This window comes from Panthera pardus, unplaced genomic scaffold, assembly GCF_024362965.1.
Source record: "Panthera pardus isolate Hobbes unplaced genomic scaffold, ASM2436296v1 HiC_scaffold_25, whole genome shotgun sequence".
In the NCBI taxonomy this organism is placed as follows: Eukaryota; Metazoa; Chordata; class Mammalia; order Carnivora; family Felidae; genus Panthera; species Panthera pardus.
This window is the reverse complement of record NW_026526821.1, coordinates 44,521,666-44,535,330: the sequence shown is the minus strand read 5'-3', so window position 1 is coordinate 44,535,330 and position 13,665 is coordinate 44,521,666. Positions and strand designations below refer to the sequence as shown.

The following is a 13,665-nucleotide window of genomic DNA, read 5'->3' as shown; positions in this document are numbered from 1 at the left end:
TGAATCAAATATTAAAGCATCCTGCCTTCAGGTGAGGCCTTCACCAGCACCCTCCAGTACTCCATGGACTACTCATTCTCCCTCGTGCACTTTCATCTCCCTTTCTGGGGTAAATGACAGACCTCCAGCCCCTGTTTTCAGGAATGTGTGTGTGTGTGTGTGTGTGTGTGTGTGTGTGTGTGTGTGTAGGGGGGTTATAGCCTCAGTCCCCCAGCCCCGAGTCCCTGTTCTCAGTCCCCCAGCCTCTTGGGGAATCAGAACTGGAACATGATAAGATGTGTCGGGTTTTGTCTAGAGAACAATAAGCTAAAAACTAAGGTGTCCAGGGTAAACCAGGGTGGTCTGTGGGCTTCTCACTGTGTTTATTAGCTAGAATCCTCTGTTTTGTGAAAGTGAAAGTCAGGCGGTAGATGATGCCATCTGATTATAAGAGAAGCTTCTAGCTGAGTACTGGTTGGGCTCACCCATCCCGGACCATCACCATTGTGCTGACGGGTCCATTCTTTGCATTGCCCCCAGCTCCTACACTCCACACTTCTAAAGAACACATAAATGCTAGAAATCATCATAATAATGCAATAACAACATCTGGGAGTTTTAAGTCCTAGGCTCCCCATGAAGAAAGAGAATGGATTTTACAGGCAGCAGATCTGGGCTCCAACCACACTTCACCACCTCAAGGTAGCCTCTCCTGTACCTGGGTACCTGCTTCCTTGCTGTAAATGAGGACGATACAGTCTTAAAATGTCACAGGTGTATTTCTACGAATATTTATAAGGCACATTGTAGTGCCTGCATGCTTAAAAAATGATGGCTGGGATTGGTTTCTTTTTGATAAACAGTTTTGATCTGGGTTTTTAATTTTTTTTTTCCATTTCTCTGCTGAAATTACCCATCCATTCATTTATTTTTCCCATCTGTCCCCATTTAAGATAGATGTTTTAAATTCTTTTCTAATTCTTGTATCTATATCATCTGCGGCTTGTTTCTGCTGCTGCTTTCCGTGGTTATGAGCCCTATTCCTGCCTCCTCACAGGCTTTGGATTTTATTATTGCATCCTGGAAATTATATACAGAAGAAGGGTGAGAACTGAAGAATACTACTGATGTTTCCCCTCCCAGAAATTTCATGTCTGCTCTCACTGGTAAGCTAAAGCAAGGAGGTGATTATTCAGATCTCATTTGATGGGGACTGAGTGGTGGGCCACCTGTGGTCTGCCCTACCTCCCACCCCCAGCTTCTGAAGGAAGGGCTAGTCTCCTAGTTCTCAGGGTTGGATTTCGGATTCCTCGATTTCGGGTATTGGGAGAATGTGAGAGACGGTGAAGATAGGATGGTTTCTTTCTGCTTCTCAGTCCTGCCTTCACTTCTGTTTTCCCAGAAAATTTGGGGTGGGGTGGAGAGGATCAGTGTCCTCTGTCGAGCAAATTATTATTGTTTGTGACAGTCTTCGTATGTGACAAACTCCAGGACATCCCAGCTGTCTCCGGCACTGCCAGTAGCTCAGTTGGCTTATCTCCACCCGGCAAAGTTCTGGATCTTCACAGCCGTCTGTCCTCCCTGCATCCAGACCTGCCAGGACTCAGCTCTCTTACAAAGGGCTCCTCTCTCTGGAAAACAGTTCATCAAGTCTCTCCTGCCTCCATTACTCTCTGATATCCTATATACAAGTATGATTTTTGTATTATCCAGACTGCTTTTTGGTGTTCCCATGGGAGCTAAGGCCTTCTGCGTCCTAACTGGAAGCAGCAAGTACCTAGAATGGTAGTTGTTATTTTTAACACTAGAGGAAATTCCCTAAATGCAGGATGTCCTGGCCTTGAACTCTTAATAGTCAGCCTAATGTTAAAGCTTGTGTTTCATCCAGGGGAGCTGAGAATGAGACCCTGCAGGTGGTTTATTTTTAAAGGCTTAGTCAAGATTGTAGCAAATGCTTTATGAGTTCACTCCTGTCTCCCTACTTTTACCATTTTGGGTCCTTCTAGGGCCCAGCCTCTAGGCCTCTTAGCTTGGGGGTTTTCCCTGGGCTCCAAAGTCCATCCTGCCCATGTCCAGCAGAAGCAGTCTTTACCAACGATTGGCGGAGGTTGGTGGATAAATGCCCCAGCTCCCTCCCCCTTGGGTTGGATACCTCAGGGACCTGTGTTCCATACAGTCGTCCATTCCCTCAGAAGTAAATCCCAGCTGCTTACAGTGGTATCTTACTTGGTAACACACTTTCCTTGGCTACTTTGTCCTCTTAGTCTCACTTCCTTCTGTCTGGCATGTCCTGGGATCCCCTTTCAGATAAACTACCTGCCTTTGAATCATTGCTCAGATTCTCCTGCAGAAACCCAACTGAAGGCAGGTGTCAAGTCAAATATGCAACCTCTGGGTGCTGCTCGGGTTTGCGCATGGGGGCCAGCATGGACAGGGCGTTAACAGAGAAAGGTGAAATCAGCGAAGGTTAGATGGACCTCGCAGGAGAACAGCAGGCACATTTCGAGAATACAAGGAGGGCTGATGCTGGAATTCTTTATTATAAACCGGAGCCATGTGCCAGCCTGGAATAACCGGAATATGAGCGTCCTAATTTGGGATGCACTTAAACTGTTTACTCTCTGTGGTTTTGTCTTTAAAGCCTAACATGCTCCGGATGGTGGATTTAAATTCATAAGTACATTGTTTCACAAAACTGGCATGAAGTTCTTGCAACACAATATGCAAAATGCATTAGTATGTTGCATCCAGAGCTTAGTGTTCTCGCTCTTATTATGTTTTGTTTTTAAATAAAGAAAACTTGTAGGACCACAGCCCTGTAAATGTCTTGTGGGGATGCCAACAACCGCTCTATAAACCACTCTCGCAGAAGCAATTTTCCTCTTGTCCCACAAAACTCCCAAAAGCACCTTAGGCGAACACCAAAGCACTGGGTATGTTTGCAAACTGCAAATACGACAGACATTTAATTACATCGAATTCATCAGAACCCTAATTGAGACAGGAACTCAAACCTTACTGCTTAATTACTTGGATTTCAGAGGAGTAACAGACTTGGACATGAGCAGCCCTTCAGGCCGGAATACATTAGAAAGAGGCCCACGGGCACTGGCGGGGAGTTCTCCCAGCCAAATGAAAGTGTGGAGCCACATAAATAACCATGCTAAGTGAGACCCATGACTGGATTTATTAATCAGTTCAATCCCCAATATCCAGCCCTTGCTGTAATGTTCCGCTGCACTGGCTGCATCACCTGGGAATGTTTGTTTCTCAATATGTAAGGGAATGTTCATTTCTCACAGTTTTTCTTTCCCTCCCGCTGATCAGACAGCACAGGGACGAGGACCAGTCCTCTGAGATCGTTCTTTGATCAACATCTCTTCATTTTGGTTTTCGTGTAGAAGACCTTCTCCTTGACCTTCCCTTCCTTCCCTACCTGGTATCCCATGGCTGTTCCACTAGCTAGTTGATCCCATCAACTTCTCAGCCAAATTATCATAGTGACACAAGGTGGGATTTGGAGGTGAGGACCCCATGGCTCTTCTGAGAGCTAATAATGGTGTCTTTTATTGAGCATTTACCATGTGGGCCGACTCCTGCTTAATGATGAACATGTGAACGTTTCATCCTTATGGTGATGCTAGGTGGTAGGTGGGCTTACACCCACCCGCTCCATAGATTTGAAAACACGCTCAGAGGAGCGATAAAGTCACTTCTCCAAGATTTCACAGCCAGCAAATGGCAGCGTCAGGATTCAAACCCTGGTCAGTCCTGTTCCTGGGCCCACGTTCTTTCTAAAACAGAATTCTTCTCCCTCTGCGAAGACTTCAGGGACTCCACAAACTCCTAAGGAAGAGAGGTGGATTGTCTCAGCAACCTCCAAGTGGGGAGGAGACAAGAAAAAGCAGAAGGAGGTGCCAGCACCCAGAATCATCATGTGGGCTACAAGGTTGTGGTAGGTTCTTCTCTCCATGATGGTGCAGGGTTGTGAGACGAGCTTGGCAAAGACCTTCCAGAGGGAGTAAAGTGACTGATACCAGCACATGCTAAAGTTCAGGAAGCAATCTGCCTTCTAAGCAGGCATCCTAACCAAGCCAGTGATTAACTGCATTGCTAATAAATTATGAATACAAGTGAATCCAAGCCACTTCATATGTAATTAGTTGCATGGCATTTACTAGATACTTCCCAGTCACTTGTTTCATTTCTTTACGTTGCTTCTCCCCCTTTGGGCTTGCCTTTCCATCAGGCGGCAGGTACAAATGACTAATGAACTAATGACAACACGAATAACGGCCAGCCTAATGATCATACTGCTAATGGTGACAATGCTAATTAAGAGAGTGTGAATGGCAACAGCTTCTTCTGCAGGATGTGACTATTCATCTCCGGAGGGCAACAAGAAGACGGTGGACACAGACGAGATCCAGGGAAGTGCAAACAGCACTGAAGGCGTGGATGGAGACTCGTTGTTTTTTTGTTTTTTTTTTTTTTTTGGGTGATTTTTTTTTTTTGCACTAACTATATTTATAAGAGGTCTAAAAAGCATCATATTGTGGGTCCACAGAATCTAAGGTCAGACATGATGGATCAAAAGGATGAGAAAAAAGAACATGTCAGTCTATCAAGTTGGGGAGAGTTCAATCACCACGTGTGGACACAGCTGTCCAGGAGCTCCAGAAGTACCCTTCACTTGGGGGCTCTGGAGCTAATTCCTGATGAGATTGACGTGTCCCTCTGCCTGTCACCCACAAGCAGCAAGCCCACTAGGCAACCTGGACAAATCATTGGCATGAAATGACGGCAGTTAGAAACAGGCAGTGGAGAACAGCAATGCTGTGCCATGGGCCTCCTGCAGAGGCTCTCCAGTCTGCATTAGAGAGATGGGCAGGGTGGGAGCCCCTGGCCGTCTGACTAGACAACAGAGGGGCCTCAGAAAGGGTGTGAAAGAAGGTTCAAAGGATTGTTCCTTAGCCCTTCAAACCAGCCCACCACCTCCAGTAGAGCCTGTGGCCCCCACAGTGAGGCAGCTGGTTAGCATCACCAAGCTCCTCAATATTGCAAGCAGAGTGCCGTCAATGGGCTTCTTGAAGGTGCTTTTCCTAGAAGATGTTTAAAGTGTGTTTGGGCAGAGCTCAGGATCTTGCTGTTCCTGAACAAAATTCCTAGGAGGGAACTAGGACAGCGAAGCTGGCAGACCCTTGGGAGCTGTGGCACTGTCCCAACTGCCAGAGAGCCTCGCACTTGGCTGACTTCTTGGGTGTCTTCCCAAGGCTTTCCAAAACAGATACCAGACCCCATGACACTCCCTGGAGTGGAACAGTCTCCAAAGATAAAATGCAGGCATGCAAAGCCCCTTGTGACGCCAAAAGCAAGCTAAGTCAACATGTAAATAAATTGCTTGATGGCTATAGCAAAACTGTCCTATGCTGTGATGACAGCAAATGGTTTTAGCAGAAAAAAAAACTATCATTTCCCGTCTCTGTCTCTCTCTCTCCCTTCCCCAACTTTTATTTACTCTATTGCCATGGAGTCAAAGCCATACCTTAAATTGTTTTAGGTCATTCCAGTTCAGATCGTGACATTCAAAATGAGTTTGACACATTCAGATTTATAGCCTGCACCTTCAGGCTGGTTAATTACTTATGTGGATCTGGGTGCTCTCTACTCCATCAACATGGAGACCAAATAATGGTGCCTGACACTTTCCAGTTCAAGTTGGGCCAGCCTCCTGGCATGAGACCCAACGTTACTGCTGCCCGAGACCACTGGCCCCTGTGTTGGTGGTGCTCCAGCAAGACAGGCCCGTGCCTCGCCTCCGTGCTGTCCCCTCCAACCCCATGCCACCTTCTGCTGTCAGTCTTACCTGCCCAGCAAAGAGCCCGCAGACACCAATGATGCACAGGATATTGAACACTGCAGAGCCCACGATGGTCCCAACTCCCACGTCACCCTTGGTGATGAAGACCCCTGAAAGAGACCTGATGTCAGCCTGGCTGTTGTGGCTGGTTCAATTCTGATGTGGGTGTGGGGGAGTTTTCAGAAGTGCTAGACTGTTCTCAGGGTCCATAGAAAATAGCCAAGCGGGGGAGAGAGTTTTAAAATCTGCATTAGGGACTCTTCCACAGGCCCATGGCCACAGGATCTGGGACACCTTCATGCAAAGTGAAAGCATCACTTCAAAAAAATAACAGCAAACACAGTGGGTGGGAAGGGGGTGTTCTGCTCCTTGGGGTCTTGAGATTCTTATCTCTTATTAGCCAACCCACTGGAAGGCTGTCTGTCCCCACAGCCCTTGTCCTTAAGAGAAGGCAGGGCTGAGATGTCCCTGGGTCATCACCTACCTATGACGGATGTGAACAGCTCTGGGGCTGAACTCCCTGCTGCCATGAACGTGGCTCCAGCTACATCTTCACTGAGGTGCAGGCGCTACAGAGGAGCAAGGACAAAGCATAGATGAGTCGGGATTCCCCTGGGAACAGAGGCCACCAATGACTCCCAAGGTTTCAAGCTCAGGTCCTCCCATCCATCCTGAGCTTGGTTTTTCCTGCACATCCCCTGCTGGGCCACACCTCCTCTGGCTGTCCTCCTCAAGGGGACAGGATGAGGGAGGGGGCTGCATGTTTCTGTGAGTTAAAGGCTCTTGACAAGATCTAAGAATTTCTAACCTAGAAGCCCCCAGTTCTGTGCAAGTAACAGGGGGTATAGGGTGGGCTGATGTGAGGTATGGTGGGCATCTGCCTCCTTTCTAAAGGGTATGCCACCCACCTCCCACCATGTTGCCAAGTATCCTTATTGCTTAAGAGATGGCCAAATCCACATTTTTATGCAAAAAAATTGATTTGTTTCAATACCATGCCTCTCTCGGGCTAAAATGAGGCTCATGGCAATCAGCTTGCAAGTCTTGATTCTAGAAGGATACAGCAGCTTTGGGGGTGGAGGGGTCACCCTCCTGAAACCCATCCTTCATCATTAATGCAGTCTTGAAGCCCTGAGGTAGGGACAATGCGGGGTGGCGTTGAGGCTGGGTGGGAAGAATGATAACCTGCCAAGATGTCCTATACAATCACTGTCTGTTAATCCAAAAAGTGATTTGCAAGAAGACAAGAAAAATATATATTAGAGGCTGGTTTAGCCTTTCTGCATTCCATCATGACCCAGAATGTTAGCGGCTGGCTGTCAGTAAATAGCCAGTTCTCTCTTGGGTCCCATCTAGGAGATGCTAGTCAGTCCCTCTTCGCACCGGCACGGACAGGTGCACTTCCCTGCTCAGCCATGGAGGGGCAGCATGGGCTCGGCCTAGGCCACTGGCTCCACTGGCCAGCAACAGGCTGCAGTAGGGGCCCTAATGGAGCACTGTGATCTGGAATCCTGGGGATCCCTCGCTCAGGACTGAACAGCTCCGCCGCACATGGGGTTCTGAGAAGAGTATAAGATGGAGGTACTGTGAGGGGTGCAGGTGAGTCCCCAAGGCAGGGAGTTCCGGAAGGTAACTTAACACAGAGCTCACGCCACGTGGTGGTCTGCCAAGACTTGCCATGAGCCTGAGCCTGGTACTGCTGTGTCCATTACAGCTCAGAGCCCCTGCTGGGGCATTAACTGTGGAGTCCACACCTTGAGCTCACCTCCGGTTCCTGTCTCTCTCATCCACTGAGTTTGCGTCTTCCTCCAGGTCTCCTTCCATCTCCCCCTCTTTTATCCCTAATTCACCTGGGCCCTGGCAACATCTCTCTGGATGCTTAGAATCATCAGCTAGGGGTGCGAGATCTTCTACCTCTGGATGCCTCTATCCATCAAAAGCCTTCCCAGCTCCCTCCTGAGCCCTGGTAACTATTGATGCCCCAGCCTCACATTCCTCAGGATTCTCCATGTGCCGATTCCAGCCCTGGGTTCTCCTCTCTTGGTCCTGGGGCTCAGACTCTTCTTTGCACAAATCCTTCCTTGAAAGGTGTTGCCTCCAAATGTGAAAAATCCCTCCAAGGGCTGCTCCAGTACTGCTCCCTGCACAAGCCCTTTCCTGATCCCCGTGGCCCAATCAAGCTCCCCCTCCCCTTTCATCTCTCTGTACTTTCCAACTTCCCAGCACTTCCTCCAGCACTCCCGGTTTGTATCACCCTGGAGCTGCTCTGCGCCCCACAGCCCGTGGATGGCAAGGACCATGCTGTATTTCATCTCATTTCCTTCCCCAGGGGGTATGCTTGCCAGTGCTATGGATTTCATCTCTCCTGAGTAGAAAACATTCTGACAAGAATATGTACATTTCTAGAACAGGCTCTTAAATCTGCTGTAAAAAAAAAGTCATGTGGGAAAGAGACTACTCTTCTGTGCATAATGAATAGAGCACCAAGTGGTGGTATTTCAGAGATCACAAATGACCCCAGTTACAGGTGCGCTTCCTCTCCTGCTACATAAGGTGACCTGTATTCCGGTTACATCACTTTGGACAAAGGACTTCCACACGTGCCCTCTGTCCATCTAAGATGCAACCTTATCATTTCCTTCTACTTCTACCGAATAAAGGAACCACTCCCAGGGCCCCTCCAGGGTTCCTGTGGAAAGATTCTCTTTTATTTATTTGTTTATTTGTTTGTTTGTTTGTTTGTTTGTTTGTTTATTTATTTATTTATTCAGTACAAAAACCAAAGAGACTTTCAGGATGTAGTAGAAGCTACTTAAGTTATTGGTCTCGAAGTGTGGTTTCTGGACCAACAGCCTCAGCATCCACCTGGGAACTTAACAGAAATGCAACTTGTGTCCTCTGCTGCCCCCCTCCCCACCCCCCGCCCTCCAAGAACTAATGAATCAGACACATGGGCGGGGAGGGAAGGGGAAGGATGACAAAGTCTGAGAACGACATGAAGAAACGAGTCCCAGATGGGAGGTGTGTCTGGGAGAGATCCTTTCTGAAAACAGGATTCTGAATTAAAAATAAAATAAAGTGGAAAGCTTCCAGATAAAGGAAACTACATTTCAGAACAGACAAGGAAATGAAAGAGGAGAGAGAATGAAAGTGTTCTAAATACGCTGAATATCTTCTGATGAACGGGATTTAACTTGGTCTTCAACCTGGTGTTCACTGGGCTGATTTCGAACAGAGTCCCTTTCCTTTTCTCTGTGGACAGTTCTTTCATCTTCTCGCTTTTTGGGTCTTTGCTTGGAGCATTTCTGTACATGTGCAGAGAGGAAGGGTCATGGAGGGGTGTAGATGAAGATTTAGCACACTATGAGGACCCCACAAGAGAGAGTCATGGGAGCAGAAGGAAACTGAGGAGAGGAAGATGAGGGGCACAGAGAAAGGAAGAGCAGGATTTAAAAGAGGAAAAGAAGGGGCACCGGGGTGGCTCAGCTGGTTAAGCGTCTGACTCTTGATTTCAGCTCAGGTCGTAATCTCACGGTTTGGGAGTTCAAGCCCTGTATCAGGCTCTGCTCTCTCTCTCTCCCTGCCCCTCCCATGCTTGCACTCTCTCTCTCTCTCTCAAAATAAATAAATATGCTTTAAAAAAGTGGAAAAGAAAACAGGCAAAGTCGAACCCAAATAGCACCATGAGTTGCCTCTAAAAGGAGCAGGGAGTGCTGGTCATTTGGGTTAAAGGCCAACTACGGGTCGGTACCCTGACATTTTAAGCAGGCTGTTGGAGCTTTTGGGCTAATACTGTTCATTGCTCAGAAGCATGCTGATGCCTGGTGTTCCCCCCTCCAGGGGCGGGGGTGCCAGGAGGGCTTCCCAGGACCTTGTTGAAGGAGGCTGGAGCAACACTGTTAGATGACCCACTCAGACATGCTCAGAATACAGGGCACGTACCTCACAGATCTTTTCCAAGGAGGGGACAAAGAAGTCATCACACACAATGGCCAGTGCGTAAAACATGTACATGGCCTGGAAGAGAGGAAAAAAGGGGTTAAAGTCAGAGTCAAAGCAGAGCCACGGGGTGAGGGTCTGGACACCCTCTACATCAATAACACTCTCTGACATCATGGACTCAACATCTTACTCAAAGTACAAAAACTGTAGTGCTTGGGAGGCCCTCCATGATATCACTGCTCCTCTCTGACCTCATCATCTACCACTCTCTTCCTTGTCCACCAAATGTACTATGGATGACTGCCTCAGGGCCTTTGCACCTGCTGTTCCCTCTGCCCCAAACATACTTCCCTCAGATGACCTTGGCTCATTCCATCATGTCCTTCAAGTCCCTGGTTCAATGTCAACCTAAGCAAGAGGCCTTGGACTCCCTTCCCTCCCATTTCTCTCTATTAACCTTATCCTGATTTTTCATGATATATTGTATGTTAAATTAATTTGTTTATTGTCTGTCTCCCTCACTAGAAGTCCACAAGGATATGAACTTTATCTGTCTTATTTGTCCCCAATACAGGGCACAGGGCCTGGCACATAGCAGGTGCTCAAAAAATATATGTGCAATGAAGGAATAAACACATGAATACTTCTAACTGAGGTCATTCACTCTGCTGTTTCCTACAGGACAGGCTCCACAATCTTGCTTCCTGTCAGCAAAAACCAGGGAACACCCTGGAATTCTAACCTCCTGGGCATAAATCACCCATCTAACCCCAAGTTTCCTCTCTAATTGATGAAATTTTATTTGGATTCCATCATTGGTTGACCACCTAGCATCCATCCTCCACTCCTTTCTAATGGGACCCCCAATTTCATCCCAATATCCACCATAACCCATGGGAAGGTGACCCCACCCTTTCCTCTAGGAGTAGAAATGACTGGCCAATCAGTGTGCAGTATTTCCCACTGATGGCTACTGGTTCAGGAGCGGACATGTGACCTGGGCTGATCCAATGAAATTGTAGGAACGGTTTTATAGCCCTTGCCAGTGGCATCCATTTTTCACCCTCTGGTGCTGGTTATGGGCTGGGGGTCCTGGTTGCCCACTGGCAGCCATATTGAGGGAAATGGGACTTGAAAGGAAGTTGACCCTGAGTCAACTTCATGGAATTAACAAGTTGTTGAGCATGTGGTACTAAAGCATACCTGCCTCCAGATTTTGTAATAGAGCATTTCAGCCAGTTTGATTTGGGAGTCTTCCTGTTACTTGCAGCCCAAAGCATCAAATGGGTATAGCTGCTCATCTTTCAAGTTCCAGCATCCTCAGCGTGACATGCTTTCATGTTTTGATCTCTCAACATCTTTTCCTTTTGAGAATTGCTCCACTGCACAGACCTTCAGTCGCACATTCCCCATACCCGTCAGCACAGGGCACAGGCACATGAGCCAGGCTAGCCACCAGGACACCCCATTCTCTGTCATGCAGTAGTGGGTGAGCAAAAGGTCTGCAAGGGGGCCAATGAGGGACTGACAGAGAAGCTGGAAGAGGAGGGCTCTCTGCTTATGAGATACAAACACTGCCCGAGTCCGGAGGCAGCTGCCATACAGAGGGAGCTTGCCGGAGAATGTAGTTCATACAGTAAGAAGCCCAACCAAGAGATGGGACAGACAGACTGACACACACACACAGACACACGCACAAAATGGTGTTCAATGACACCCCATGAACTCTGGACCCAGCTCACCCCTGAAATCGAAGTGGACTTTCCAATTTCATGAACTAATAACATGCCTTTTACACTTATGATGACTTGAACGGGATTTCTGTCACTTACAGCTGTCCTTCATGAAGCTTTTTGTAGCAGTCCAAGCATGAAATGATCTCTCTGGCCTCTGACTCTTGGCTGTGGCACCAATTTAGCCATCCCTCCCCCTCTTTATGAACTCATTTTTCCTTTTCACACATAGGTGTTTGGGCTCTCCAACCAGACTGTAAGATTCTAAAAAACATCTTAACACTTGATTCTGTGGAATTATCAGACGAGTGAATGAAAACATTCATTCCAAAGTGCTGCCTATAATAAATTATCAAAACCCAACACAATATACCACAGGAGATGGGTTATATAAACCATGGTTCATCAATCGATGAAATCCTGTTAAAAGAGATGATTTAAGCCCACAGTTAATGACAAGAAAAGGCATCTACTATACACTGCTAAATGAGAAATATTATAAAATAATGTGTACAATCTTTTCTGTTATTATCTATGCGTTAAGGCATACACACACACACATGCACACACTTGTGCAAGTATATTTGCATATAAGAGTTTGTAACACCACACATTAAAGTAGTTTTTCCCTCTGTTGGTATGACTCTGTTTTTATAATTCCTATCTATATTTTCTGATATGCCCACCTTGAATTTGTATTTCTTGTGTGAATTTTGCAGGTGGTGGAGATTTTAGAGCAAGGACTCTGTCTTATAGTTTTCTAATCTCCAAGGAGCCTGGGATGTCTGGCATGCAGAGACACCTTAAAAATAACTTTCATTGATTGGTCTATTCATAATCTGTACAAAATGATTTGTCTGTGGATTTGGGGGGAAGAAAATGTCAATTTTTACAAAATTAATGCTTTATTTACAGCTTGTGGATGAGTCAGGATATACACTCCCAAATTTCAGTGGACTCAAACCCTCTTTTGCTGTATGGCTTGGCTGATCCAATGATGCGCAGGCTTTATCATTATCTTTGAAAGGACAGCCAAATGTAGTAATTGGAATACAGAATTGTACATTTGTGAATTAACCAAGATCTAAATAAACTGTCTATAGCTGCCATACTCAACTCACTGAAATAGCCAAGTCCATAAACCATCTTTCTAAGACTATGTTCCAATATTACGTATCGATCCTGTCGTGAGGCTAGAAACTTCATCTAACATATTGCAAATCAACACTTGGAATGGGTTGGGAAATGAATAGATCTTCCAGGCTCTCTGTGATTTCAAGGGTGATGGCTACTGAAAGCCACATTAGTTCTCATGCACAAGGCAGTGTGAGGCCCCTGCCTCAATCAGGCACCCTGTGTGGCAAGGCACCTCTGGACATCTGGAGGGGTCTGCCAGGCGATGGGGCTCCTTTCCAGCCACAGAGCACCTCCTGGCCTGCCATTTTGCTTACAAGAAATTCTGCTCTAATTCCTGCCATGTTACCCACTGGAAATCAGTTTCCCCCTGGAAAAGCAAACAAAATAGAGCAAGGTATTGGTGGGGGAAGGTTCTGTGCATGTAGCAGAGTAGGAAGGATAAGGAAATCAGTACCTTCTGCTCATTTTTGCTGTGAACCTAAAAATGCTCTAACAATGGGTCTTCTATTACTACTACTACTAAGTTTCAAAAACTAAACAGAACAAAGGAACAAAACAAATGTATGAAGTCAACTTTTAGATGCAGGAAGCCTACTGATATTGATGGTACTATCAGTACAACTGGCCTGAATGTTTTAGAGTGAGGCATTTTTGTATTAATTTGGCCATTCCTATATTTCCAAAGGATATAATACTATAATTGGGGATACTGACTAATAATAATATTATTAATTTTTGCCACTATATGTTGGGCCAGGAACTCCAGGCACGCTCACTCCAGATACTTTACAGGGATTGTCTCACATAATTTCTCTAACTCCTGTGGGAGGCAGGGTGTTACTGGCCCCAGGTCCCAGATACCTCTGAGAGTACAGTAGCGAATCCAAGGACACATGGCTAACAAATGGCAGGCCTTGGATGTGACCCCAGGACTCTCTGAGCCTTCCTGCCAAGGCCAGTTTCTCTCCACACAGAGGGCGTTCCTGAACTGCTGTCCAATCGACACCTTCTATG

At 46.6% G+C, this 13,665-nt stretch overlaps 1 protein-coding gene across 1 annotated transcript in view; it reads right to left on the bottom strand.

Moving 5' to 3' along the window:
• The window catches only part of SLC24A3 (solute carrier family 24 member 3), a 479,630-nt gene that overhangs the window by 127,462 nt on the left and 338,503 nt on the right, over window positions 1-13,665 (bottom strand). The window contains exons 4-6 of the mRNA XM_019462411.2: window positions 9,782-9,856; window positions 6,324-6,408; window positions 5,846-5,949 (exon numbers count right to left, since the gene is read on the bottom strand). Coding sequence (XP_019317956.1) covers window positions 5,846-5,949; window positions 6,324-6,408; window positions 9,782-9,856 — 264 coding nt within the window. The remainder of the gene's footprint in view (window positions 1-5,845; window positions 5,950-6,323; window positions 6,409-9,781; window positions 9,857-13,665) is intronic.